The following is a 26,418-nucleotide window of genomic DNA, read 5'->3' as shown; positions in this document are numbered from 1 at the left end:
AAAAAAAAAATGCGTTAACGGCGACAGAAAAACTAACGGTTTTAAGCATTTGTAATTAATCCCACGCGTTACTGCATTAATTTTCACAGCCCTAATTTATAGTAATATATATGATTGAATGGCCAAAATGGTTTCTTTATCTAGAATGATATGGATTTGTGTATAAAAAATTACTCAGTATTATTAATAATTTATTATTAGAAAATTATTTTGACAAAATGATTGAAAGCTCAATATATTTCACATTATTACTTGAGTCTTACATAGTCACTCACCTAAAGGATTATTAGGAACACCTGTTCAATTTCTCATTAATGCAATTATCTAATCAACCAATCACATGGCAGTTGCTTCAATGCATTTAGGGGTGTGTTCCTGGTCAAGACAATCTCCTGAACTCCAACTGAATGTCAGAATGGGAAAGAAAGGTGATTTAAGCAATTTTGAGCGTGGCATGGTTGTTGGTGCCAGACGGGCCGGTCTGAGTATTTCACAATCTGCTCAGTTACTGGGATTTTCACGCACAACCATTTCTAGGGTTTACAAAGAATGGTGTGAAAAGGGAAAAACATCCAGTATGGGGCAGTCCTGTGGGTGAAAATGCCTTCTTGATGCTAGAGGTCAGAGGAGATTGGGCCGTCTGATTCAATCTGATAGAAGAGCAACTAAAATTGAAATAACCACTCGTTACAACCGAGGTATGCAGCAAAGCATTTGTGAAGCCACAACACACACAACCTTGAGGCGGATGGGCTACAACAGCAGAAGACCCCACCGGGTACCACTCATCTCCACTACAAATAGGAAAAAGAGGCTACAATTTGCACAAGCTCACCAAAATTGGACAGTTGAAGACTGGAAGAATGTTGCCTGGTCTGATGAGTCTCGATTTCTGATTCAGATGGTAGAGTCAGAATTTGGCGTAAACAGAATGAGAACATGGATCCATCATGCCTTGTTACCACTGTGCAGGCTGGTGGTGGTGGTGTAATGGTGTAGGGGATGTTTTCTTGGCACACTTTAGGCCCCTTTGTACCAATTGGGCATCGTTTAAATGCCACGGCCTACCTGAGCATTGTTTCTGACCATGTCCATCCCTTTATGACCACCATGTACACATCCTCTGATGGCTACTTCCAGCAGGATAATGCACCATGTCACAAAGCTCGATTCATTTCAAATTGGTTTCTTGAACATGACAATGAGTTCACTGTACTGAAATGGCCCCCACAGTCACCAGATCTCAACCCAATAGAGCATCTTTGGGATGTAGTGGAATGGGAGCTTCGTGCCCTGGATGTGCATCCCACAAATCTCCATCAACTGCAATATGCTATCCTATCAATATGGGCCAACATTTCTAAAGAATGCTTTCCGCACCTTGTTGAATCAATGCCACGTAGAATTAAGGCAGTTCTGAAGGCGATAGGGGGTCAAACACAGTATTAGTATGGTGTTCCTAATAATCCTTTAGGTGAGTGTACATTTCATTTATGTTGGCCTCCGAGTCCTGTACAGCATTATTCCGGCTCTGTAAAGAATATGGTTATGTGCAGACACCAACAAAATGAATGTATGTTCAAGTGCCGGGGTTTACAATCTGTGGTCTGCATTAGAGATAGTTTGTGATTTAAAGTAATATGTAATTTCATTTCATAACCAAAATGAACAGTTAGCATCATTAATGTTTTTTTAAGCAATTTCAAGTACATTTTAACAATGCACATTGTTTATAGTATTTCATATGCCTTGAACTGTTACTTTAAGAGATAATATGTAGGCTACTCTAAATTTGAGTGGCAGTACATGTTTTATAAAAGAAGTCTGCTACTCAAAGTAACTTTTCACTATGATGGTCTCCGGAATGAAAAAGGTTGTGAACCACTGTTCTACTGCCACCTAGCGGCTCAAATGATCTCCACCAATACAGTACACAATCAATAGAAGTCTGTTGACCCCTACTAGTAGGCTGTTTGATTGAAAAAAATGGGCTTCAGACTTAAGAATGTATCCTCTAATCCTTATTTTGGGAAACATGAGATAAATTGTGTTTTGGGTGTGATACTGCCCATCTAGGCTACAACAACCAGCCTGAAACACTAACAAAAAAAATATCTTAACGGACCTTTAGGTGGTTTGTATCATGTTTGAGAGATTTCTGGGTCAATAAGAGTTGTTACACAAAACTGTCCAGAAGGAGTGTCGGAATGGGACACACTATAACATCAGAACCATATGAGCGAACGAGATACCTCCACAACCCACGGCGATGGCCACGCATCGACGCCCGTCATTCAAGACAAGGGACATCCGACGACTGTCTGGCTGCGAATGAGATTCGCGTCACTCCAGCCGATGGATATCCGACAACAGGCTAACTGAATCAGGGTTCAGGCGATTGCCACGAATTATTTCTAAGGCTATGTCTTGTGGGTGTCCATCGAGACTGCTGCATGCCTGTGGTTAGAAAGTGTATCGAAGGACTAACAAGATCTGAATAATTAATTTAGTCATGTTTTCTTTCATTTTGCAAAGCCTCCATGTTATGCCGATTGTCCTCCCGGAGTGGCCGAGCTTAGAGTGATATAAAGTGGGGAGAACATGAACTTGATACACTGCCGATTTTGCAGGTTTTCCCAATCACAAAGCATGTAGAAGTCTGTAATTTCTATCATAGGTACTCTTCAACTTTGAGTGAAGGAATCTAAAACAAAAATCCAGAAAATCACATTGTATAATTTTTATGTAATTAATTAGCATTTTATTGCATAACATAAGTATTTGATACATCAGAAAAGCAGAACTTAGTATTTGGTACAGAAACCTTTGTTTGCAATTACAGAGATCATACATTTCCTGAAGTTCTTGACCAGGTTTGCACACACTGCAGCAGGGATTTTGGCCCACTCCTCCATACAGACCTTCTCCAGATCCTTCAGGTTTCGGGGCTGTTGCTCGGCAATACAGACTTTCAGCTCCCTCCAAAGATGTTCTATTTGGTTCAGGTCTGGAGACTAGCTAGGCCACTTCTTACGGAGCCACTCCTCAGTTGCCCTGGCTATGTGTTTCGGGTCGTTGTCATGCTGGAAGACCCAGCCACGACCAATCTTCAATGCTCTTACTGAGGGAAGGAGGTTGCTGGCCAAGATCTTGCGATACATGGCCCCATCCATCCTCCCCTCAATACGGAGCAGTCGTCCTGGCCCCTTTGCAGAAAAGCATCCCCAAAGAATGATGTTTCCACCTCCATGCTTCACGGTTGGGATGGTGTTCTTGTGGTTGTACTCATCCTTCTTCCTCCAAACACGGCGAGTGGTGTTTAGACCAAAAAGCTCTATTTTTGTCTCATCAGACCACATGACCTTCTGCCATTCCTCCTCTGGATTATCCAGATGGTCATTGGCAAACTTCAGATGGGCCTGGACATGCACTGGCTTGAGCAGGGGGACTTTGCAAGCGCTGCAGGATTTTAATCCATGACGGTGTAATGTGTTACTAATGGTTTTCTTTGAGACTGTGGTCCCAGCACTCTTCAGGTCATTGACCAGGTCCTGCCATGTAGTTCTGGGCGGATCCCTCACCTTCCTCATGATCACTGATGCCCCACGAGATGAGATCTTGCATGGAGCCCCATGCCGAGGGAGATTTACAGTCATCTTGAACTTCTTCCATTTTCTAATAATTGCGCCAACAGTTGTTGCTTTCTCACCAAGCTGCTTGCCTATTGTCCTGTAGCCCATCCCAGTCTTGTGCAGGTCTACAATTTTATCCCTGATGTCCTTACACAGCTCTCTGGTCTTGGCCATTGTGGAGAGGTTGGAGTCTGTTTGATTGAGTGTGTGGACAGGTGTCTTTTATACAGGTAACAAGTTCAAACAGGTGCAGTTAATACAGGTAATGAGTGGAAAACAGGAGGGCTTCTTAAAGAAAAACTAACAGGTCTGTGAGAGCTGGAATTCTTACTGGTTGGTAGGTGATCAAATACTTATGTCATGCAATAAAATGCAAATTAATTATAAAAAAATCATACAATGTGATTTTCTGGATTTTTGTTTTAGATTCCATCTCTCACAGTTGAAGTGTACCTATGATAAAAAATACAGACTTCTACATGCTTTGTAAGTAGTAAAACCTTCAAAATCGGCAGTGTATCAAATACTTGTTCTCCCCACTGTATGAGCAGGCCAGAAGGCCGGAGCTCATGATCACCCCAGCACCCCTCACTTCACTTGGTTACACTCTGCCCTCAATTCATTTGTATGACACTTTGTGTGCTGCTAACTCCATAAATGCGCGTAATGCCCTGGCAGTGTGGCGGGACAAAAATAGGCACAGATCTCAAGCTAAACCAAGTGCAATGGCTAAAGGTCTTGGTACAGATATTGAAAACATTACCTTATGTCCATTCGGTACAAAAGACAAAAATCTTGGCTTTTTTGTGTAATTTTTATTTAATTCTAATCAAGTACTTTTTGTATGTTATTTTATACAGGCAATATTAAAAATGTTTAAATGCTGAGTGCTTGATTTTCCTGGCAACCTAGAGGGTGTTGCGAATGCTTAACTTTGTTTATAGGCTATGAATATTCATTGAATAATATATACATAATGTGGCCTAACCTATTTAATTGCATACATTTCATTTGAAAGGCATAGCCTACAGCATGTAGCCAATTTGAAATGATTAATGCTCACAGTTACATTTTAATGTTGTTTATTCAAATAGGTGCACATCAGAGGGGAGTGAGTAACATGACAATGAAATAGACCGGCATGGAATCTGATATTGTGATATGAGCGATCCCAGGGGTCAGCTGGTAAGCCTAACCAATGACCGTTCGGGTTTCCTGTCTGAACTGGTTATGCTAATTCATTTGTACATTAACTAGGTGAGCTATGGTGAAATTCCCCTTTAAGTCCTAAAGTGTAGGAATGCAGATAGGTTCAGTGAATTGTATGGATTCAGTAACCCCTTAAGTCAACTGTTAGCTACTCAGTGCTAAAATGGAGGGCTGAGAGGGAAGATATATGGGTGGATGACATGACTTCAAATTATTGGAGATTTAGGGTGTGGTTAAGCACTCCAACTTGAATGTGTTCACCCTAATGAATTGAGATTGAGCAGAAAAAGCTTGATGAATCAGCAAAAGGTCAAATAAAGAGTGAGAAAAATAGGAGCAGTATTGAAAAGTGTCATCACTTCCATTTCACGCGCAATCAGTTCTCCATTCTGCACTAAATCATGCCATTTAATTCTGCTAGGTTCAATGGGGTTTAATCTACATGTTTATTATATTTTTTCACTCTCTACATAAACCAACTACACTTGTCCAAATACACACTCAGCAGAAGGCGAGGGTGGAACCGTGATGAAGATTGATGGGCCCGCTGCATGAAACATTAGCTGCTAATCAAGTTAAGTTTTCTGGCACACAACTTTATACATCATTATTTGCCTCAGATATCCACCAGGCCTATAAAGGCTGCTAACCATGTAGACACTATACACTATACACCCACACACACACACACCACGGATTGGACATATCCAATGAAACACACAATCAAAAATAACTATGTTCTGGATCAGAAAATAACTATTATTCCATCAAAACACAAGGCAGAAAATTCAAAAGCATATAGCATGCAAGCCATTACACTTATTGATCCCTTTAAAAAGAACTGAATAAAACTAACACAGAATGACTTTAATGTAACCTACTTTAAAGTAAACAGTAAACTGGCATGATTACAAACCATAAACCCACCGGTTTTGAAGCAAACGATGAAACAAAAACAAATGTTTCAGTATATTTATTTATTTTCTGGTCATACACAAATAAGCATAATTTTTTAAGAATTACAAGAACCCAGCTGGTTTTGATATGCCTCTTTCCCTTCAGTATGTGTAAAGAAGCCAAAGGCTCTGTGCGAACCACTTACATCTGCAAAGTGTGTTGATTTAAAATCTGTGAACCTTGCATGAAAATTGGATACCAACACCTAAAAATCAGCTTCATTTAAAGTACTACACTAATATGGAGTCTTCAGCTCCACTTATGCTGAATATATGCACCAACTCTTAAGATTAACAATTTTGTCACTAAATAATTATTTTAGGTGTGTGCGTATGAAAAAAAGGTAACACGCTTAAGAACTATATATCAAGGCTGGCCATCCCCTGGCTAGGAATACCATATTGACATGTCACACATTTAAGTGCAGAGCAGCTTCCCACACTGGGGTCCAATAACGCTTATCGCTGCCTGCAAAGTTAATCTCCACCCACCTCTCATCACTAGTCTACCAGTGTCACGTAGCCATACCACAGAATCCCAGTCGCAGCCTACAGACAGGGAAATAAATCAATAACTAAACATACTTAGGGCATTTACCTAAAAATACTCAGGTATATAACTGACAAAACATACTCATTTATCCAACTTGATCAAACATACTCAGGCATTTAACTGGTGAAACATACTCAGGAATTTAACTGGTCAAACAAACTCAGGAATTTAACTGGTGAAACAAACTCAGGCATTTTAAGCCGTCGTTCTCAGGTATTTAAAACTCACACCCTTAGTGTTGCTGATTAGCTAAGCACACTCACATATAATTGAACTCTCCCACAGGAAAAACAACACCATTGACACCGCATGCTGGTGAGAGTTGTATACAAAATGTTTTGTCAGTAGCTTATAATAGACAACACATGGAAGTGCAGTGTGGGAATTGAAAGGTACGGGGCAATGTGCAGAGTGTGTTGACCCTGAGAGTGGGATTGGGCTGTATAACCAGCAGGTCTGGGACTGATTAAAGACACAGAGAGCTGAGCCCTCGTTGTGTGACACCACTGACTGGGCTTTCACAGCTCATTACATTGTGTCCAATCAGTGAACAGCCAGCGTGACCACTGTTTATTTACATGCAGCAGCAGGAATGGCAGCCATTTGGCAGCTTGGGTCGTGGTCTGAACACTCCCACATTGTGCTACTACATGGTCCCCCTCTGCTCACATGGACGGTCTCTTTTCTCACTCACACACGCAGTTCTCTTTCCAGCCAACACGTTCACACTGAGCTCTCATCCTCAAACAGCTGTCTAACCCTTTCCCCTCTCCTAAACTATATCATACCCAAACCCGCACACACCCCCCCACACCAAAGACTCAAAATGCGTTCACATTAAAAAATATATTTATTATTTATCACAACAACGTTCTCCATCATATTTACATATCCATGCAAACTCAACCACCATTTGCACTACAAAAGTGGGAGGACATTGTGAACAACAACCAATAAGACGTCTCTTTCCCGACTCTTTAACTTGAGGACAGGCTGTGATCTTTAGTGCCAAAGGTTGTTCCAATTCCAAACACATGCAAGGCCCGTTCATGACTAGGTATCAGACATTAGTAGCGACTGGTAAAGGTGGACCACCACTGCCCACAGTTCAGCCAGACAAAGACATTGTGTGAGATGTCTCAAAGACCAATAATTGACCATCCGTGCATTTGCCATGCAACATGAAAAGCGGGTGAAGTGTTCCCAGTTCCAGTAGTGGAGGACGGAGGGTTGGTCTGCGTGTCAATATAAATGACACAGAGTTCACAGTCCACACAGCAAAGCAAACACAGGAGGGCCTGGTGTTAAACCACACCAAACCTTAACACAAAGGCCAAACCATCCAGCAGTACGCCAATACTGTGGACGTGAAGCATGCAGACTTAGCGGGACATATCGGACTGCTGTAGAAAGGTCCAATCCGGACCGTGAGCAGGGGGCAACATTGTAACGCAAGTACTACTCACAACTGAGATGAGGCCCCTTTGAGAAGAAGCTGGTCCTCTGTTACAGCTCACAAGGAAAAGGAGAGGGCAAGCCCAGACAGACACCTGATAGACATGTCATAGAAGTACAACTAAAAGGCATCATATGCCACTAGTCACTGTATTTCTAACACACTGAAGAAATCACGAAATACAATATACTCAACATTTGACACATAGACGGTTGGGTCCAGCACTTGAATGGACTAATCCTATGGGAGGAATTGAGGGCACTTCAGGGTCACAATATCTTTAGTTGCCACTGAGATAGTTACTTGGACTTCACAACACAGTTAGCATAATCATCATACACAGTAGAGTTACACAGACGTTGACCCACAGATCACACAACACACACAAAGACTTGGAAAAAATACGTTTGAACATAATGTGTGAAGAATCATCAAAAACAGACAAAACAAAATCACAAAAAATAAAACAAAAATGCCAGTACTTAAATTCAGCAGTGAGAAAATTAACAGTAATCATAAAATGCTTTACAACACTATATTCACATATATCTGAAATGTCAATGCTCCAACATTAATTAACGTTAATAATAATAATAATATATATTACTTCAGTCTGCCTCAAATGCTGGTTCTCAAACCTCTCCTTGGGGACCCTAAGATGTTCCGCAATTTTGTTGTAGCCTTGAATCGGCACACGATTCACCTAGCCAAGGACTTGATGATAGACTTGCCCTTGAATAGCCCTTGTTAAAGATCAGATACAGTTGATCCCAGAGGAGAGGTTGAACAAACAGCTGTACTAAACCTTAAAGTCCCAATGCTGCCCTCTGGTGGGATTGAATAATTCCAAGAAGTAGTAGACAGCATTGCTTCCTTAAGGGCCATGTTGCATTTGAACAATTCCAGTAACACACTGGTATGGGCAATGGTGCGTGGATAACCTACAGCGCAGACCCCTCAGGACAAGGCTACTGTGGGAATAAACCAAAAGACATGGGGCTGCTGCTGGAAGGCACCCTGCAGCCTCTTGCCACCTCATGTTAATCCAGATCTACCACCCCACACACAAATGTAGGTCATCATAACCACTACACACCGAGGACGGCCTTCACAAGCATGGGAAAACCGTCAACACCTGTGCACGAAACTTCAAATGTTCCTGACTGAGCATCAGTAACAGGAGGATATCGTAGTAGATGTACATTTACTGTTATAATGGGGACTTGCATTGACTACATTTGAAAGAGTTAGGTACGTTTTCCACAGGTACATTCAAGGCACTTTGGACAGAGAGGAGTTTATGCTCCAAGGTCATTATATGTCTCCACTGCAAAACAATAAAAACAATACTAATCGTAGGGTATGTGCACTGCATTTATCAGGGGACAGGGAGGATTAGAGAAGCAGGTTACTGTGTCAGGGTAGCCATACTCTATGAATCTATTTATCAGGGGACAGGGAGGATTAGAGAAGCAGGGCTGTAGGGAGTCTGGGGTGGTTAGCACCCATGCAATATTTTGGGGGCATTTTTCAAATAATCATGTCTGTTATTTTCTTTTCAGAATACAACCAACTCCAAGTGTGTATTTTATACTATATATACACTCTCTCTCCCTCACTCATATATATATGTAGTACACTGTCTTTCTCAGAGCCTCCTTAGGCCTTTAAAAAACCCAATGTGAAAGCAAACCCATTAGAAAATACTGATCCACTGATAACATGGTTTAGAGCCACCCCCTTAAACAGCTAAACAGCCATTGGTTCATGATCCACTGATAACATGGTTTAGAGCCACCCCCTTAAACAGCTGAACAGCCATTCGTTCATGATCCACTGATAACATGGTTTAGAGCCACCCCCTTAAACAGCTGAACAGCCATTCGTTCATGATCCACTGATAACATGTTTAGAGCCACCCCCTTAAACAGCTAAACAGCCATTGGTTCATAATCCACTGATAACATGGTTTAGAGCCACCCCCTTAAACAGCTAAACAGCCATTGGTTCATGATCCATTGATAACATGGTTTAGAGCCACCCCCTTAAACAGCTGAACAGCCATTGGTTCATGATCCACTGATAACATGGTTTAGAGCCACCCCCTTAAACAGCTAAACAGCCATTGGTTCATGATCCACTGATAACATGATTTAGAGCCACCCCCTTAAACAGCTGAACAGCCATTGGTTCATGATCCACTGATAACATGGTTTAGAGCCACCCCCTTAAACAGCTAAACAGCCATAGGTTCATGATCCACTGATAACATGGTTTAGAGCCACCCCCTTAAACAGCTAAACAGCCATTGGTTCATTATAACGAATGAAGCCTTAAATTTGAGTCTCACTCAGACGTTTCCAAAGTGAACAATTTCGGATTATTATTTAAAATTTACAGAGACTGAAAATATCAAAATAGAAATGTGTTGATATTTATAACTGCACTGGGCAATAGGCCAAATGATAATAGAAATGGGTTAATGGATGCTTATATTGCTGAATCAGTCAAACTGTGGACAAATAATTACCTATGAGAAAACATACTTACTAATGTCAGTATAAAATAATGCAATTTTATGTGATAGGGTAAAAGACCTCGTTGACAGTGCCCGGAAGAGGTGAAGAGTCCATATGTTAGTTTGAAGTGTGGTGAAGTTGGAATATTGACACTGTAGCTGTGTGTAGCATCACAGTGTGTTAGTTATTGCAGGTTAGTGATACTTCACTGGAAAATGATATTGGACAGATCGTTACTGTACTAGATATTGAAGGTTTTTGTAAAAAGTTATTGCTGAGTCTTCACCACAGTACAATGAAGAGGAGGTCTGCTGTACTGGGAACAGACTGATTACTAAGCTAATTACTAAAGATTCTGCACAGGTGTCACTGAAGGGGGTCATTCCCATTCAGTCCGAGGCCATCTGCTCAATGTGGTCGCTTAACAGCTTGTACTGTTCTGTAAGAGAGAAACAGAATTTTTTTTTTTTCCCCAATTAGAGGAGCTAAGATGGTTTGCATGTATACATTCAAAATATATTGTCTTTTTTTCTTTAGGCTGTAGGAAAGACAGAGGAGAGAATGTTCTGAAACTATCAGTGGGCTGTATTTGAACGCATGCTGTGATGGTATGATGTGCACCAGAGACAGTGTCTTCCCCTGCTAAACCACAACAGACCACAGCATGTTTCCATTCTAACTGTGTAGTGGCATTCACTTGACGCAGCAAGAAACAGACGTACTGCAATGGAGCAGTTTTTTTGGTACACATGAAAAACTATATTTTTAACGTAACAATGTAAATAGTTTGATTGGTTTTAATAGATGTATTTTATTATCAAAAACAATACATTTGATGCTACTTGTGTGCAGATGGTTGTCATGGTTACCTTCATTTAAGTTTCCAATGATGGCCTGCTTCTTCAAGAAGTCATTGCAGAGTTTCTTACTGAGCCCAAATGCCAGCATGTTGTGAGTGAATGTCCTGAAAGTTAATTTACCATGAGACAAAGACACAAAACATGTAGACAATAATTCTCCTGTTGAATATGTGAATTACATTTTGTACTTCTTTTCTTCGCTCATAGGCGTGAGAACATATCCTCACTCACCCTAATTGGCCGAAGGTAATATTTTCATCGACCTTTGAGCTGTCATCTTTCTCTTCCTGTGTCATGTGACACCACTTCTCCCTGGAGGAAGTGGAAAGCAGAGAGAATAGGGTCATGATTTATAAAGTTACCTCTGGCCTTCTAACCACAACCAAACAAAAATTAAAATTCTGGAATGAGATGATAGCAGCACTATTAAAACAATTCCAAAAGGAAAACGTCAATCAAAAGCAACGGCCAGCTGGATATCGTTACATTGTGCTGTTTCTCTGTTTTTGGAACAGAGAGAAAGGTCTAAAAGCTTTATAAACAGTGTAGTCATAGCATGAATAGTGCTACGTACAACTGAGGAAGCAGAACACCTGACCAACACCACAACATCGCACACTCACACATACAGACATGGTACAGGAAATCCTCTAAAGAATAATAAAATAAACTGATGATAAATAAATATAAATGAAGAAACTGAATGGTCTGAGAATTGGATAAGACTTGACATGCAATGGTCATAGAGACAGAAAAAATGTCACATGCAACAAGCCCTACTGAAGGGAAACCATCTGATGTTAGCATGCTGTCATCAGTGGAAACAGAACATGCGGGGACGGCTGTGAGTTCCGTGATCTCCCCCTCATGCAATGCTATGGAGTTTGGGAACATGGCCATTAGTCTTCAAACATGGCCTCATGTTCAATTAAAATACAATCATCCATGAACTAAACATAACTAAAACAAAAACAGTAACCACATAAGTAAATGTTGGCCTTTCTGAACAGAAATAGGTCATTTTATACCGGTTTCTATGAACAAGACGAACCCATGTTAATCAGTAGTCTGGACGAGGTGGCTGTGACTGAGAGACTGCATGGACACTGTGACTGAGAGACTGCATGGACACTGTGACTGAGAGACTGCATGGACACTGTGACTGAGAGACTGCATGGACACTGTGACTGAGAGGATATGACTGTCCCACTGCTGCCCTGCTGGTCCGGCCCACCCACTGTAGAAATACCAACCTGGGTTCTGTTCTGCAGGTGCTCAGTGACACATACTCGGAACACAACGGCACTTTCAAGACATTCAACTCCAAGTCACAATACTAAGTATCCATTGGTTATTCTCCATGTTCCTCCCCTCCTACGTATCCATTGGTTATTCTCCATGTTCCTCCCCTCCTACGTATCCATTGGTTATTCTCCATGTTCCTCCCCTCCTACGTATCCATTGGTTATTCTCCATGTTCCTCCCCTCCTACGTATCCATTGGTTATTCTCCATGTTCCTCCCCTCCTACGTATCCATTGGTTATTCTCCATGTTCCTCCCCTCCTATGTATCCATTGGTTATTCTCCATGTTCCTCCCCTCCTACGTATCCATCTATCTGCACTGAGTCAACTCATTGTCCCACCCCCTCTTATTCTCCATCTACCAGTGTTAAGGGTAGCAGACAGGTAGAAGGACAGACCTCTCGTCTTTCTCGTCCTCCTCCGTCCCCCTGCCCGGCAGCAAGGCAAGAGGAGACAAAGGGTTAAAGACACATGCAAAGGTTGAGAACAAGAGCTTGGAAGAAGAAGCTGGTGGCAACAGTCAGCAGATCAACAGCAGTCAACAGATCAACAGGAGGGAACTACAGGAGTACAGTGAGGCTTCCCTGAAGACGTCATGAGTTCAAACTCACACCATATTCCCTTAATTTGTACACGCCCACTTAGAAAAGACAGGTGTTCACATACAAAAAGACACACCTCATACCATTTAACACACGTCACATTCACGCTGCACGTGTTCCAATCTCTTGACACATCTACCGGAAACTCATACATACTGTACAGTGTCGTTTTATACTGTGTACTCACTCCACAGGCTGTTAAGAGCAGCTTTACAACACCAGGTTCCAGTGGATGTTACACCAATATCATCTTGAATTCATCCACCCTGGAGGTGTGCCGGTCTCTCACCTGGTTGTAGGTGACCTCTTCTTCCTCTCACAGTGAACCGCATCGAAGAAGGCTGCGTTCCAAAACCTCAACGTGTGCCTGCCCGGAGAGAGACACGTCTATAAAACCATGTTGGAGGACAATTTACCACTTTATTTTCACTGCGGGAAATTCTCACATCGTATGTAAACATCTGTAGAAACAAGGCAACAGTAAACATGTCATTCCTCACGAATGATGCACACCGGGTCAGTCAGTTTATTTTTGTATAAATGCCAGCTCTCTTCCCTGAGCGTGTGTGCTAAATGTAATCAGTGTGGACAACAGATGAAGAGATATAATAAACAAATGCTTGTTTTAGCATCGCTGTGTGGTTGACAGGGATTTTCTTGAATAAAATGAGTCTTGACAGTGTTTGCAACCTGCGCACAAAATACAAATATCTTTCACTGACTGATATGTATTTATACGCCAGACCAAGGCCACGTTAACGTTTATTGTACAAAAGCATACATTCTGTTTTTTGGGACTAATAAGAAAGATATTGTGTTGCTTGTACCTTGGCCATATACAGAATAAGTCATATCAAGTTAGTGGCAGAACGGTCATTTTATGCCAAATTAGCCATGTTATAAGTGCTGCTCACAAAATGTGAAATGGTGAAAAATCCATAATGCTGGACCGCATGAGGAAAATTGTGTTTTTGTGAGGAGAGGAACTTTAGGTCATTTCATGACTTTAGGTCAACGTGGCATGACCTCTCAGAGTCTGAGATTTCAAACACGTGTTGTAGCACCACCAATCGCCCACATTGTGTCAAAAATGGACCAGCTGTGAGATTGCATGTGGCCTAGAGTAACAGTCAAAACGTTTGGACACACTTTCCCAAATAGGTGTGCCCAAATTTTGAATGGTACTGTATACTAACGGAGAGACAACCATCCATAGTCTCCACATGGTTACATTGTGGGGAACAATGTAGAAATTTCCTACCAGATGGGTTGCTGCTTTAGGTGTGTGTATAGGTACACCTTCCCATTCTCTACTTTCTTCTCCTCTGGAGGTTCTGAGGACAGTGTAGAAAACAGATTAGGCAACGGACAACAACTGATGAGCAACCCATACTTCATGAGGCAACAGAGCTGTAATCTTAGATGGTGATAGGTTGGTTATGACAACAAATGAGTTATAAACTAGACTGATACAAGAACTGACTTGTCCGAATCATAACTGTTGATGGGTATCAACGCTGTACTACTTCAAAATAAACAAGGCACGTTGGATTCACGTACCTGGTGATTTGGGCTTTGCCTCGACTGGACTCCCTGCCTCCCTGGATAGAAAAGAATTGGGGCAATAGTGGATATTTACAGTTGTCTGAAACCCAGCTTAAAAGATCACTTGTTTTTTTAAAAGGAATGCATCTTACTCATTCTTGCGAGCAGACGCCCTCAGCTTGCTCTCAAGGCCTCCGAAGAAGCCTCTGACATCTGTCTTGGCAGCTGAAGAGTTCTTCAGGAGGCGCTCGGCCGCGTCCTTCTTGCCGGACAGCCAGGAGTTGGCCTTGTTCAGGTAGGAGTCCATGGCTACAGGCGCTCGCTCCAGGAGCTCGGTAGGGGACAACTGGGTTTTACCTGTGGATTAGGGCACGATCACTACGTCACCACCCTAATGACGCTTCCTTAGGAGGGTCAATTGGTGCTTCATAGAGCCTTATAGGACATTAATAACATGGTTATAACCCGGTAATAGCAGTGTGCAACAATATATACGCACGTGTAAAATTACTTGTTGATTATGTGACTATAATAATGATTGTCAAAATCTTCCTGTGACAAGTAGAGGGGTGTTTAAGCAGGTGCACCTCTCACCAGTATGGTAGTAAGTGAAGCACATGGTCATAAGGTGTTTAGCCGGACTGTAGTCATCCATTTGATAGCACCTGCAACACACACACACACACACACACACACACTTAAATCAGAGTTTATATAGCAAAAAATATACAGCAAATAGACAAGACAATTACCAATAAAAATTGTAAACTGAACTCAAAGGATACACAACCAAAACAAGCCAAATCAGGACAACATCATAAATTCAGAATGGACCGCTTGAGAAAAGACATACAGTCAGCTGAATAGGTAAGTTCACCCCCTGGAAATGTGTATCTTTTTTTTTTACATTTATTTGTATTTATTTATTGAGGGAGAATCAAACTCAGACCAGGGTCTCTTTTTCAGTTGAGTCCTATGTTACAGCTATAACCATATACAGAAAACACACACTTATTATAAATAGCAATCACATTTTACCGTAACACATTCACTTAACAGATGTTTGAAGTCTAAATCTTAATCATACAAAAATGCTCTGGTGAGACTTGAAGCATGCATGCAAGAAAGCCCTTGAAAATAACAGAGTTGAAGCAATACTGTAATGAAAAGCAGGCAAAGATTCCTCCCAGACAATGTAAAAGACTCATTGACAATTACAAGAAATGGCTACATTAAATTATTTCAGCCAAAGGAGGCACCACAAGCATTTTGAAGTGTACTTTTTTCTGCACTTTGAAATTAAATTTCTGTTGATTTTCAATGAAAAGATTAGTCCTTCAGTGTCATTTCTTAAATTAAGTCATCATTATCTGTCAATAGTGTTGAAATGAGGACTACATATCCATATGTCCAAATACAGTAAGGTCCGGAAATATTTGGACACTGGCACAAATATTTTGTTCTTTACGCCACCATGACAGATTTGAAATGAAAACCAGGATGCAAGTGAAGTGCAGACTTTCAGCTTTAATTCAAGGGGTTGAACCAACATTTCACATGAAACGTTTAGAAATTGCAACCATTTTAATACCCAGTCCACTTATTTCAGGGGCTCAAATGTAATTGGACAATTATAAACAAAATGTTTATTTTTAATACTTTGTCGAGAATCCTTTCCAGGGAATGCTTTGTAATGCTTTGCCAGGCCTTTACTGCAGCTGTCTTCAGTTGTTGTTTGTTTTGTGGGTCTTTCTGCGTTAGGTTTTGTATTCAGCAAGTGAAATGCATGCTGAATTGGGTTGAGATCAGGTGATTGACTCGGCCTTTGCAGAAAATTCCACCTCTTTCCCTTAAAAAAACTCCTGGGTTGCTTTTGCAGTATATTTTGGGTCTGTAGAGTGAAGCGTCATCCAATTAACTTCACTGAATTTGGCTGAATCTGAGGAGACAATATTTCCCTATACACATCAGAATTAATCCGGCTGCTTCTGTCTTATGTCACATCATCAATAAACACTAGTGACCCAGTGCCATTGGAAGACATGCATGCCCATGCCATCACACTGCCTCCACCGTGTTTTACAGATGATGTGGTATGCTTTGGATCATGAGCCCTTCCACACCTTCTCCATACTTTTTTCATCCCAGTATTCTGGTACAGGTTGATCTTAGTTTCATCTGTCCAAAGAATGCTGTTCCAGAACTGGGCAGGCTTTTTTAGAATTTTTTGGGTGAAATCTGGCCTTTCTATTCTTGAGGATTATGAATGGATTGTACATTGTGGTGAACCCTCTGTATTTGCTCTCATGAAGTGTTCTCTTTATGGTAGACTTGGATAATGATATGCCTACCACACGGAGAGTGTTCTTCACTTGGCTGGAGGTTGTGAAGGGGTTTTTCTTTACCATGGAAAGGATCCTACGATCATCCACCACTGTTGTCTTCCATGGAGGTCTAGGCCTTTTTATGTTGCAGAGCTCACCAGTGCGTTCTTTTTTTCTCAGAATGTACCAAACTGTTGATTTTAATTTGTAGTCTAAGGATGGCCTGTTTCACCTTACACTGAGAGCTCCTTTGACCGCATGTTGTGGGTTCACAGAAACCGCTTCCAAATGAAAATGCCACACATGGAATCAACTCCAGAACTTTCACCTGCTTAACTGATGAAGAAATAATGAACAAATAGCCCACACCTGTCCATGAAACAGCTTTTGAGTCAATTGTCCAATTATTTTTGGTCCCTTGAAAAAGAGGGCGCTACATATTAAAGAACTGTAATTCTTAAACCCTTCAATTTGGATGTGAAAACCCTCAGAGACTGCACTTTAAGCCCATATTCATTATTTAACTGTAACTTGAATAAACTTTGGTGAAGAGCCAAAATAACAACTTGTGTCAAAGTCCAATTATTTCTGGACCTAACTGTATATAAAGAAAAGACAGCTTCTCAGGGGGTGTACCAAACATACAGTGGGGAGAACAAGTATTTGATACACTGCCGATATTGAAGGTTTTCCCACTTACAATGCATGTAGAAGTTTGTCATTTTTATCATAGGTACTCTTCAACTGTGAGTGACAGAATCTAAAACAAAAATCCAGAAAATCACATTGTGATTTGCTTTTTATTATTGCATGACATAAGTATTTGATACATCAGAAAAGCAGAACTTAATATTTGGGACAGAATGCAATTACAGAGATCATACGTTTCCTGTAATTCTTGACCAGGTTTGCACACACTGCACTCCATACAGACCTTCTCCAGATCCTTCAGGTTTCGGGGCTGTCGCTGGGCAATACGGACTTTCAGCTCCCTCTAAAGATGTTCTATTGGGTTCAGGTCTGTAGACTGGCTATGCCACTCCAGGACCTTGAGATGCTTCTTACGGAGCCACTCGTTAGTTGCCCTGGCTGTGTGTTTCGGGTCGCTGGAAGACCCAGCCATGACCCATCTTCAATGCTCTTTCTGAGGGAAGGAGGTTGCTGGCCAAGATCTCACAATACATGGCCCCATCCATCCTCCCCTCAATACGGTGCAGTCGTCCTGGCCACATCAATGATCATTGATTCCCCACGAGGTGAGATCTTGCATGGAGCCCCAGACTGAGGGAGATTAACCGTTATCTTGAACTTCTTCCATTTTCTAATAATTGCACCAACAGTTGTTGCCTTCTCACCAAGCTGCTTGCCTATTGTCCAGTAGCCCATCCCAGCCTTGTACAGGTCTACACTTTTATCCCTGATGTCCTTACACAGCTCTCTGGTCTTGGCCATTGGGGAGAGGTTGGAGTCTGTTTGATTGAGTGTGTGGACAGGTGTCTTTTATACAGGTAACGAGTTCAAACAGGTGCAGTTAATACAGGTAATGAGTGGAGAACAGGAGGGCTTCTTAAAGAAAAACTAACAGGTCTGTGTGAGCCGGAATTCTTACTGGTTGGTAGGTGATCGAATACTTATGACATGCAATAAAAGGCAAATTAATTATTTAAAAATCATACAATTTGAATTTCTGGATTTTTGTTTTAGATTCCATCTCTCACAGTTGAAGTGTACCTATAATAAAAATTACAGAGTGTATCAAATACTTGTTCTCCCCCCTGTACATTTGACTTTCACGAAGCACTGGCAAAAGAAATCAGGGCCATAATAGGCACTTAGCAGAGAGAGGTGAAAGAGAGAGTTAGACTTACTCGAAAAGAACAACCGCAAAAGACTGCACCAGCCTGTAAAATGTGGCTTCACTCACACACTTGGAGTTGCAGCGCTGCAAAGAGAAAGTGTGTAGTCACCATAAAACTCTCAAATGGAATATGTAGGGCATATGATGATGACTGTGTTTCTGTGTGCCTGTGTGTCGAGACAGATCACTGTGATTAGATGCTGAAACTGACCTGTGCACTGACGTATCTGGCAAACCACTCCCTTCCGCTGCCATTCTCTCCGCTGCACAGCTGCCCAAAGCGAGCCTTCTCCTCCTGGCCAAAGTCCTCCCTGACAGAAAATGAAGGTTTATACAGACCATTGTTGTACACACCTACCTCAAACAGTTCCACACAGACCAGTGGTATATGTTGTACAGACCTACCTTAAACAGTTTCACACAGACCAGTGGTATATGTTGTACAGACCTACCTTAAACAGTTTCACACAGACCAGTGGTGTATGTTGTACAGACCTACCTCAAACAGTCTCACACAGACCAGTGGTGTATGTTGTACAGACCTACCTTAAACAGTTTCACACAGACCAGTGGTATATGTTGTACACTTATATACTGTAAGAAATACCCTATCCAAGTGGCATGTACATTATTCAGCATGGAACCCATTTTGTCCACCAGATGTTCTGGGGCCCCAATTTCTGTTGGGTAACATTTGTGACTCATTAGCTTTTTTTTAAATAAAATCTACTTTACATAAAACCCCACATGTGGGGGAGTATGCTAAATAACACTAAAAGATAAAACAAATGCACTGCTGACTCGGCAGGTGCTTTGTTGCGAGAAATGTGCTTGAAGTAGTTCTTTAAATCCAGGCATGTTTACGGCCCATCAAGTCACCCGGCAATGGCAGGGAAGGAGGAGTGACCTTTTCAAATCTAACAGTAATCTGCTCCTCTCTGTCATGTTGTTAAAAGGGCAGCCTGGTGCAAACTGTATTTTCCAATTGTACAGTAAGCTCCAAAATGATAGGCACCTTCAATAAAGATGTGAGAAAAAGAATGAATAAAATAAACACAAGCAATATTGTAATTATCCAACACAAGGAATATATTGCACTTCATTAATAATCCACGGGAATCAACCAATGACCCTTTTTTTAAATATAAATCATCCTTGTTTTCATTCCTCTAGCAAAGATAGCCTTAACCTATGATTTCTGTATGTGTGCTTGTGGTCATTATCTTGCAGGAAGCTCCACCTGTGACCAAGTTTCAGCCTCTTCCCCAATTCCACCACCCGCTGTGACACCTCTGGGTTAATCAACAAGCAGGATTCAAACCCTGGTCTCGCAATGACACAGCTAACTGGGAGGCAGTGACTTCACCACTGCACCATTCCAGCGATTCCAGATAAAGCATTTTGAAGCAATCACTTGAACATTTCAAAAAACAGAATCCTACTCATTACTGTTGACTACGGCACTTTCTACCACGGCTTTGGTCCTATACAATAACGCACTAAATACAGGATGATCTTACTTTCCATGAAACACCTTCTCCACATAAGCCTTCATAAACGCCCGATTCTGAGCTGCCTCTTCCCCGCCCTCCGCGCTGTGATTGGATGAGGAAGATGACCGCCGGAATTTCCACTGCTGGGAGTGTGGGTCCATGTCATTGTCACTGTCAGCTGACTCTGTGGCATCGCTGTCCCCGTCCTCTCCCCGGCGGTGATGGTAGGAGCTGGGCATGGGGGCCAGGGGCTCCGGCAGCTGGGGCTCCACGGGGGCCATGGAGGCAGGCCCCGGAACCAGCGGGGCAGGAGAGAAAATGTCTGCGTGGGCCAACATCCCACTAGGAGGCTCTGTAGATGAACAGGAGGGGAAGTCAAAGTCTATGAGGTTGTCCACACCTCCCCCCTCCATTGTAGCAAAGCACAGAGAGGTCAGAGTAGACAGGAGGAACTTCCGACTCTCACCCACTAGGGGCGCAGTGGCAGAGAGATGCCAATGCCCACGCGCCCAGTGCACCTGTGAAGAGATGGGACAGAGTCTTGTTACTCACATAGGCCTACTTTACCTCACATAGGAAGTATAATCACAGCACAGTACTGCTTATTGATGAGGTTAAAGGACAATTTCACATTTTACAACTTGATAACAGATGGTTCCTCACCTGGAAAGAAGTCCATAGGCCGAGACAAACAGTAATCCGTGGTTTGGTTCCATTTCACCAGCCATGGCAAACATCAGCTCATTTTAGCCACCTCTACCAAACTAAAATGTTTGCAATGGCTGTTCAAACAAAACTGAACCATAGACTGCAGTTTCTCTTGGCCCATAGACCATTTTCAGGGTAAGGAACCATCTAACATTACGTTGCAAAAAAGTGAAATTGTCCTTTAAGCCGATCATGTAGTAAACTGGATTTGGCTGGATATTGTTTTCCTGCAGTGCAGAAGGTGCCCTCCTACACAGATCTGCCAATTCCTCCTAGAACCGCCATTTTGCTTATCTTCAAAGGGAACAATTTTCTCCTATTGGATATGGCAGCAGCTCTGCCACTCAAAGCCCGCAGGCTGAGGTCTGGTCTGACTGTGAACCACTAGAGGACTGCACTATGACAAGTATACTTATATAAGACAGGATTAGGACGCTGGGAACCAGCATAAGTGAACACTCATGCAAACACAGCCACACAGATTTGCTAAATGTACATGAATATGTACACATTCAGGTGCCCATTTTATCACTAAACACATCCAAGCCCATTCACCGACTCCAAGTGATATTACTCAACCGAAACCTGAACATTGAGAATGTTATAGAGAGAACCTTATTCGAGTTGTGCTCAGAACAAAATCTCAACACAACACTGTTTTGGTTCCCACTGCAGTACTGTCGCCACAATCACCTTGCTGCTGCTCTAATGACCCTAGTATTAACCGTGTCCCCCCCCGCACAGCAAGGGAGGGGGGACTTTCAGTGGGGCTCAGTCAATCTCAGGGATGAGTCGACAGGCTGCAGTATTTCTGCTTCCCTGAGCAGAACAGGAGCAACCCCCACCACCCACCCACCCACCCACCCACCCACACTCCCTCCAGGGAACAAGCAGAGAAAATGAAGAGCTTTCGTCACAATCTGTGCCAAAATGTGTACGAACAAGGATTCATTGAAATGATGTCGCCTATGAATAAATATAGACAGGACAGTAAAAAGTCAAGGATTTTTTTTTTTCACTCTTCCTTGTTCTACAGACCTCAGTGGCATTCTTAAATGTTATATCATAGTCAGCAGCCCAGGAACTGAATCTGTTAGCTGTTTGAATATCCCTTAGCCTGGTGAATTAGGGCTGTTGTCCAGTCCAGATTCCTGAATGTCCTGACTCACACCAGACTTGGAGAAGAATGGGGACTGGTTCAATCCTATCTAATCACAGGCATTTTGACACTTGAATGTTCATCTAGGCTGCACTCTCTTCCATTGGAGAGGACTAGAAGCATAGATGGACATACCGAGTCCATAACTTAACATTTCATACTGAAGGGAAGGTGTGACAGAACAGGCCGCTGACAGATTAGGGTCATTTGAAATATTGTTTCATTATGCTTCCCTACAGCTAGACTGTTTGACCTGACCTGAGGTGGACACAGCTAGTTCAGAGCAAAAAGTGAGTGGATAAGAAAGACTAGGAGGATATGTACAGTATAACTCCCTCCAATTTGGTAGCTAAAACCAAATGAATTCTTGATTTGCAAAGTAGGCTTTTCACGTAGCCTATGGTTCTTTTGACATACCGTAGGCCTATCCCGTTGTTCTTTTCACACAGCCTGTGGTTCTTTTCACATATCCACTGGTTCTTTCCACACAGCCTGTGGTTCTTTTCACAAAGCCTTTGGTTCTTTTCCTGTGGTTGTATTCAGGTGCTTCATCTCACGGCAACTTCAATCTGAAACAGAGAAAACCAGCCTGTCTTTATAGCTACCTGTTTTGGTTCCAACTATCAAGAAACACACCAGACAAACATGTCCTGCTAGAGACCAAAAGATCTGATCTATTAATAACCAGTTTCCCAAGCCAAACCCTTGTCAGACCCTCCTCCCATTCATGACCTTGATTAAACAAGGTCACTGAAAAAAAAGCTACCATGGCAGCAACAGAAAGATAAGCTCTTAAGTCCACTGGGACACTATAGAATAGGAGCCAGAAGAGACAAGAGTCAATATGTGAAAGACCATATACATAACAGCAGGAAGTTCTCTTCAGTGTGCAGTTTCAGATAAAACCATTAGACAGAGTGCCAAACGAAACACTGTGCAACCAATCATGAGTATGCTTCATTACATTACAAAAGCCGGCTACTGCTAGTGCTTTTAACTAGTGCTCTTTTATAAATACATTATGTTATTCACACCCACTGCAATAAAAATACAACACACAGCCAACCTGATATGGCAATGGTTCTTTTTAACGTAATCAAAATTTTAACCCACTTCTTTACTCCGTCTTTTCGCAAGAACACAAAAAGGCAAGGAGAGTTGAAAATTAAAGCACGTCTTCCTCCTAGGTAACCATTCGATGTGATTCTGCCTTTTTCCTATACTGCAGGTCCAATCAAGAAGTCAGTCTGATCATCGTGTGTGATGACGCTCAGCCGACTGACACCTCGGTTTGACAGCATGCAAAGTGGGTGATGCTGGAGTGTGATGAGACATAATAGCTTGCTGAGCATGTCACACCTGACCCCCGGTGATGCTAGGCCAACATGCATCCACAGACACCCCAGACACCAGTCAGCCCCAGCACCCTCTGGTCTCAAAACTAGACTGTGGATAATGAAACTTTAACACAAGTCAAAGAAATGTTCATGGCTACTAGGATCTTTCAGTTAGAATTCCAATAAGCCAGTTCTGAAAACATTAGCAATCAAAATAACCAAGAGCAACTGCAGAGCAAATGTAACAAAAACAACTGAACTTTTAAATTAAAACTTTCAGGACATACATAATTAAAGTAATGGCTTAAATAATGATAGTGGCTATAGAAAATGTATACTTTGTTGAGCAAATGTTTTTCAAAGGTGGAAAATTTACCTTGGGCTTTAGTGGAGAATTAAAAAATAAATAATGTTCTCCATGCCCAGGTTCTGTTTGAAGTTAGAGTGACCGCATTGAAATAAAAAAATTTATTAAAAAAACGTCCAACATTTCTCATAAAGTAGGCTATATAATCATTCAGTGTCAGTAATTTTGGTGTGGAGATACTTTGCAACTTAGATACATTACTATCCATTAATATAGCGTAGTAGTAATATAATCAACCTCAATCCTCAAATCTCTCTTTGGATATTGAATTCCAAATAATCTCAATGCAATGAGCAATGAAAAGCCCCAGATGCGATAATAGTAAGAATTGTCATTGTCAAGTAGTCGGACAAAACACGATCTACTAAAACAAGTTGAAACCATTAGGCTACTATACACATCAGCTCTTCTCTTTTCAGGAAATAGATCCTATACAGTGAACAACACCGTTTGGAATAGGCCTGCGTTAGGCTAGAGTACACACTGGTTTACTCGTATTTTGTGTACGATTTTCTGATAACATGCACTTCACAAGGATAGCCGACGTTACCCACCCAATAAACACTGGGTTCATCAGATGATGAATGACAGGACAGAGATCGAAATAACATTGTAGCCTGTTTGTAACTGTGACTAAAACACACCAAATTATAAGCTTAAGAAAATACATTTATGATAAAAATGCATAAGGTATAATATCAAGACCATTCCTTATTAAAATGACAGCTGTACGTACATGAAACGTAAGTAGATGAAGAGTAGAGTCTTCTCTGAATGCATCCGAGCTCTGCTCTCTTGGGTAGTCAAAAAAACACGCATGCGCGATCGAGCACGGACTATAATGTGGGGGGACCCAATGATGTCACGAAGCAGAGCTAGAAAATACACACGTAACAGACGGACAGGAGAACAACCTGACTTTTACATTTAAACTGCAAGTTTAAGTATATATATCTAATGAAACTGAAAGCCAATCAATATATTTTAAGGTGGGAGCTCAAGGACATGTATTATGTTTCAGTAGCTTGTGGACGACTCCCTTGCTCTCAAATTCAAGGAAGGAATTTGATTGACCTCAAGTTTCCTGGGTAGAAAGCCTGTTCAAACAAACACACATTTCTTCTAGGCTCCAACTGATTGCCTTATTTTTGGAACCGGACTAAGTCCCGGGAAGAGCAGGCTCTAGTGACAAGTGATCTTGGGCGTTCCTTAAAAAGTGTCATACCATGATTATCATGGACCTCCTACGGTCCATGACAATCCCATAAAACGCTTTCCACAATAAGAGTGCAGCACGTGGATTCCCAGTTCCTCCTAGATTTGCTTTCAAAATAAAAGTAACTACTTTAAAGTACGAAAAATTATAAAATATAATAAATATTTGAAACAATACACATTTGGACTATATAATGCTAAACAACAGTGGAATGTTGTTAAATAATTATACATTATAATTCTTCTTATAGAAAATGTTTAATGTAATTTCCCTATGGATATACACTCACCTAAAGGATTATTAGGAACACCTGTTAAATTTCTCATTAATGCAATTATTTAATCAACCAATCACATGGCAGTTGCTTCAATGCATTTAGGGGTGTGGTCCTGGTCAAGACAATCTCCTGAACTCCAAACTGAATGTCAGAATGGGAACGAAAGGTGATTTAAGCAATTTTGAGCGTGGCATAGTTGTTGATGCCAGATGGGCCGGTCTGAGTATTTCACAATCTGCTCAGTTACTGGGATTTTCACGCACAACCATTTAAACCAGGGTTTACGAAGAATGGTGTGAAAAGGGAAAAACATCCAGTATGCGGCAGTCCTGTGGGTGAAAATGCCTTGTTGATGCTAGAGGTCAGAGGAGAATGGGCCGACTGATTCAAACTGATAGAAGAGCAACTTTGACTGAAATAACCACTCGTTACAACCGAGGTATGCAGCAAAGCATTTGTGAAGCCACAACACGCACAACCTTGAGGCAGATGGGCTAAAATTTGCACGAGCTCACCAAAATTGGACAGTTGAAGACTGGAAGAATGTTGCCTGGTCTGATGTGTCTCGATTTCTGTTGAGACATTCAGATGGTAGAGTCAGAATTTGACGTAAACAGAATGAGAACATGGATCCATCATGCCTTGTTACCACTGTGCAGGCTGGTGGTGGTGGTGTAATGGTGTGGGGGATGTTTTCTTGGCACACTTTAGGCCCCTTAGTGCAAATTGGGCATGGTTTAAATGCCACGGCCTACCTGAGCATTGTTTCTGACCATGTCCATCCCATTATGACCACCATGCACCCATCCTCTGATGGCTACTTCCAGCAGGATAATGCACCATGTCACAAAGCTCGAATAATTTCAAATTGGTTTCTTGAACATGACAATGAGTTCACTGTACTGAAATGGCCCCCACAGTCACCAGATCTCAACCCAATAGAGTATCTTTGGGATGTGGTGGAACGGGAGATTCTTGCCCTGGATGTGAATCCCACAAATCTCCATCTACTGCAAGATGCTATCCTATCAATATGGGCCAAC

The 26,418-nt window shown here is 41.7% G+C and overlaps 1 protein-coding gene across 4 annotated transcripts; it reads right to left on the bottom strand.

The window, feature by feature from the left end:
• Nucleotides 1–7,181: 7,181 nt before the first annotated feature.
• kiaa0513 (KIAA0513 ortholog) lies at nucleotides 7,182–24,726 on the bottom strand. Of its 4 annotated transcripts, none has more exons than XM_010884131.5 (14): nucleotides 24,619–24,726; nucleotides 22,596–22,747; nucleotides 20,339–20,829; nucleotides 19,030–19,129; nucleotides 18,829–18,902; nucleotides 15,231–15,301; nucleotides 14,789–14,993; nucleotides 14,652–14,692; nucleotides 14,353–14,425; nucleotides 13,381–13,458; nucleotides 12,888–12,917; nucleotides 11,417–11,497; nucleotides 11,195–11,289; nucleotides 7,182–10,764 (listed from the first exon to the last, which is right to left on the bottom strand). In XM_010884131.5, the coding sequence occupies exons 3-14, from the start codon at nucleotides 20,722–20,724 to the stop codon at nucleotides 10,715–10,717; spliced, it is 1,284 nt and encodes a 427-aa protein (XP_010882433.1). In that variant the 5' UTR covers nucleotides 20,725–20,829; nucleotides 22,596–22,747; nucleotides 24,619–24,726; the 3' UTR covers nucleotides 7,182–10,714. The 4 variants fall into 4 exon arrangements, with proteins under 4 accessions (XP_010882433.1, XP_010882435.1, XP_019896107.1 ...); XM_010884133.5 differs by having other exon boundaries at nucleotides 20,339–20,663; XM_020040548.3 differs by lacking the exon at nucleotides 24,619–24,726 and adding an exon at nucleotides 23,292–23,360.
• Between the last annotated feature and the right edge of the window lie 1,692 nt (nucleotides 24,727–26,418).

Source organism: Esox lucius, chromosome 19, assembly GCF_011004845.1.
Source record: "Esox lucius isolate fEsoLuc1 chromosome 19, fEsoLuc1.pri, whole genome shotgun sequence".
NCBI lineage: Eukaryota > Metazoa > Chordata > Actinopteri > Esociformes > Esocidae > Esox > Esox lucius.
The sequence above is the reverse complement of the archived record's forward strand: the minus strand, read 5'-3'. Positions and strand labels throughout refer to the sequence as shown.

What these genes read in the sequence shown, in the direction of transcription:
- kiaa0513 (XM_010884131.5), bottom strand. Translation starts at nt 20,724, where the DNA reads ATGGAGGGGGGAGGTGTGGACAACCTCATAGACTTTGACTTCCCCTCC. An exon ending in GAGGACGAGAAAGACGAGAG is followed by an intron (nt 11,498 to 12,887) that starts GTCTGTCCTTCT and finishes CACTTCCTCCAG; the next exon opens with GGAGAAGTGGTGTCACATGA. An exon ending in ATTACCTTCGGCCAATTAGG is followed by an intron (nt 11,290 to 11,416) that starts GTGAGTGAGGAT and finishes ATTAACTTTCAG; the next exon opens with GACATTCACTCACAACATGC.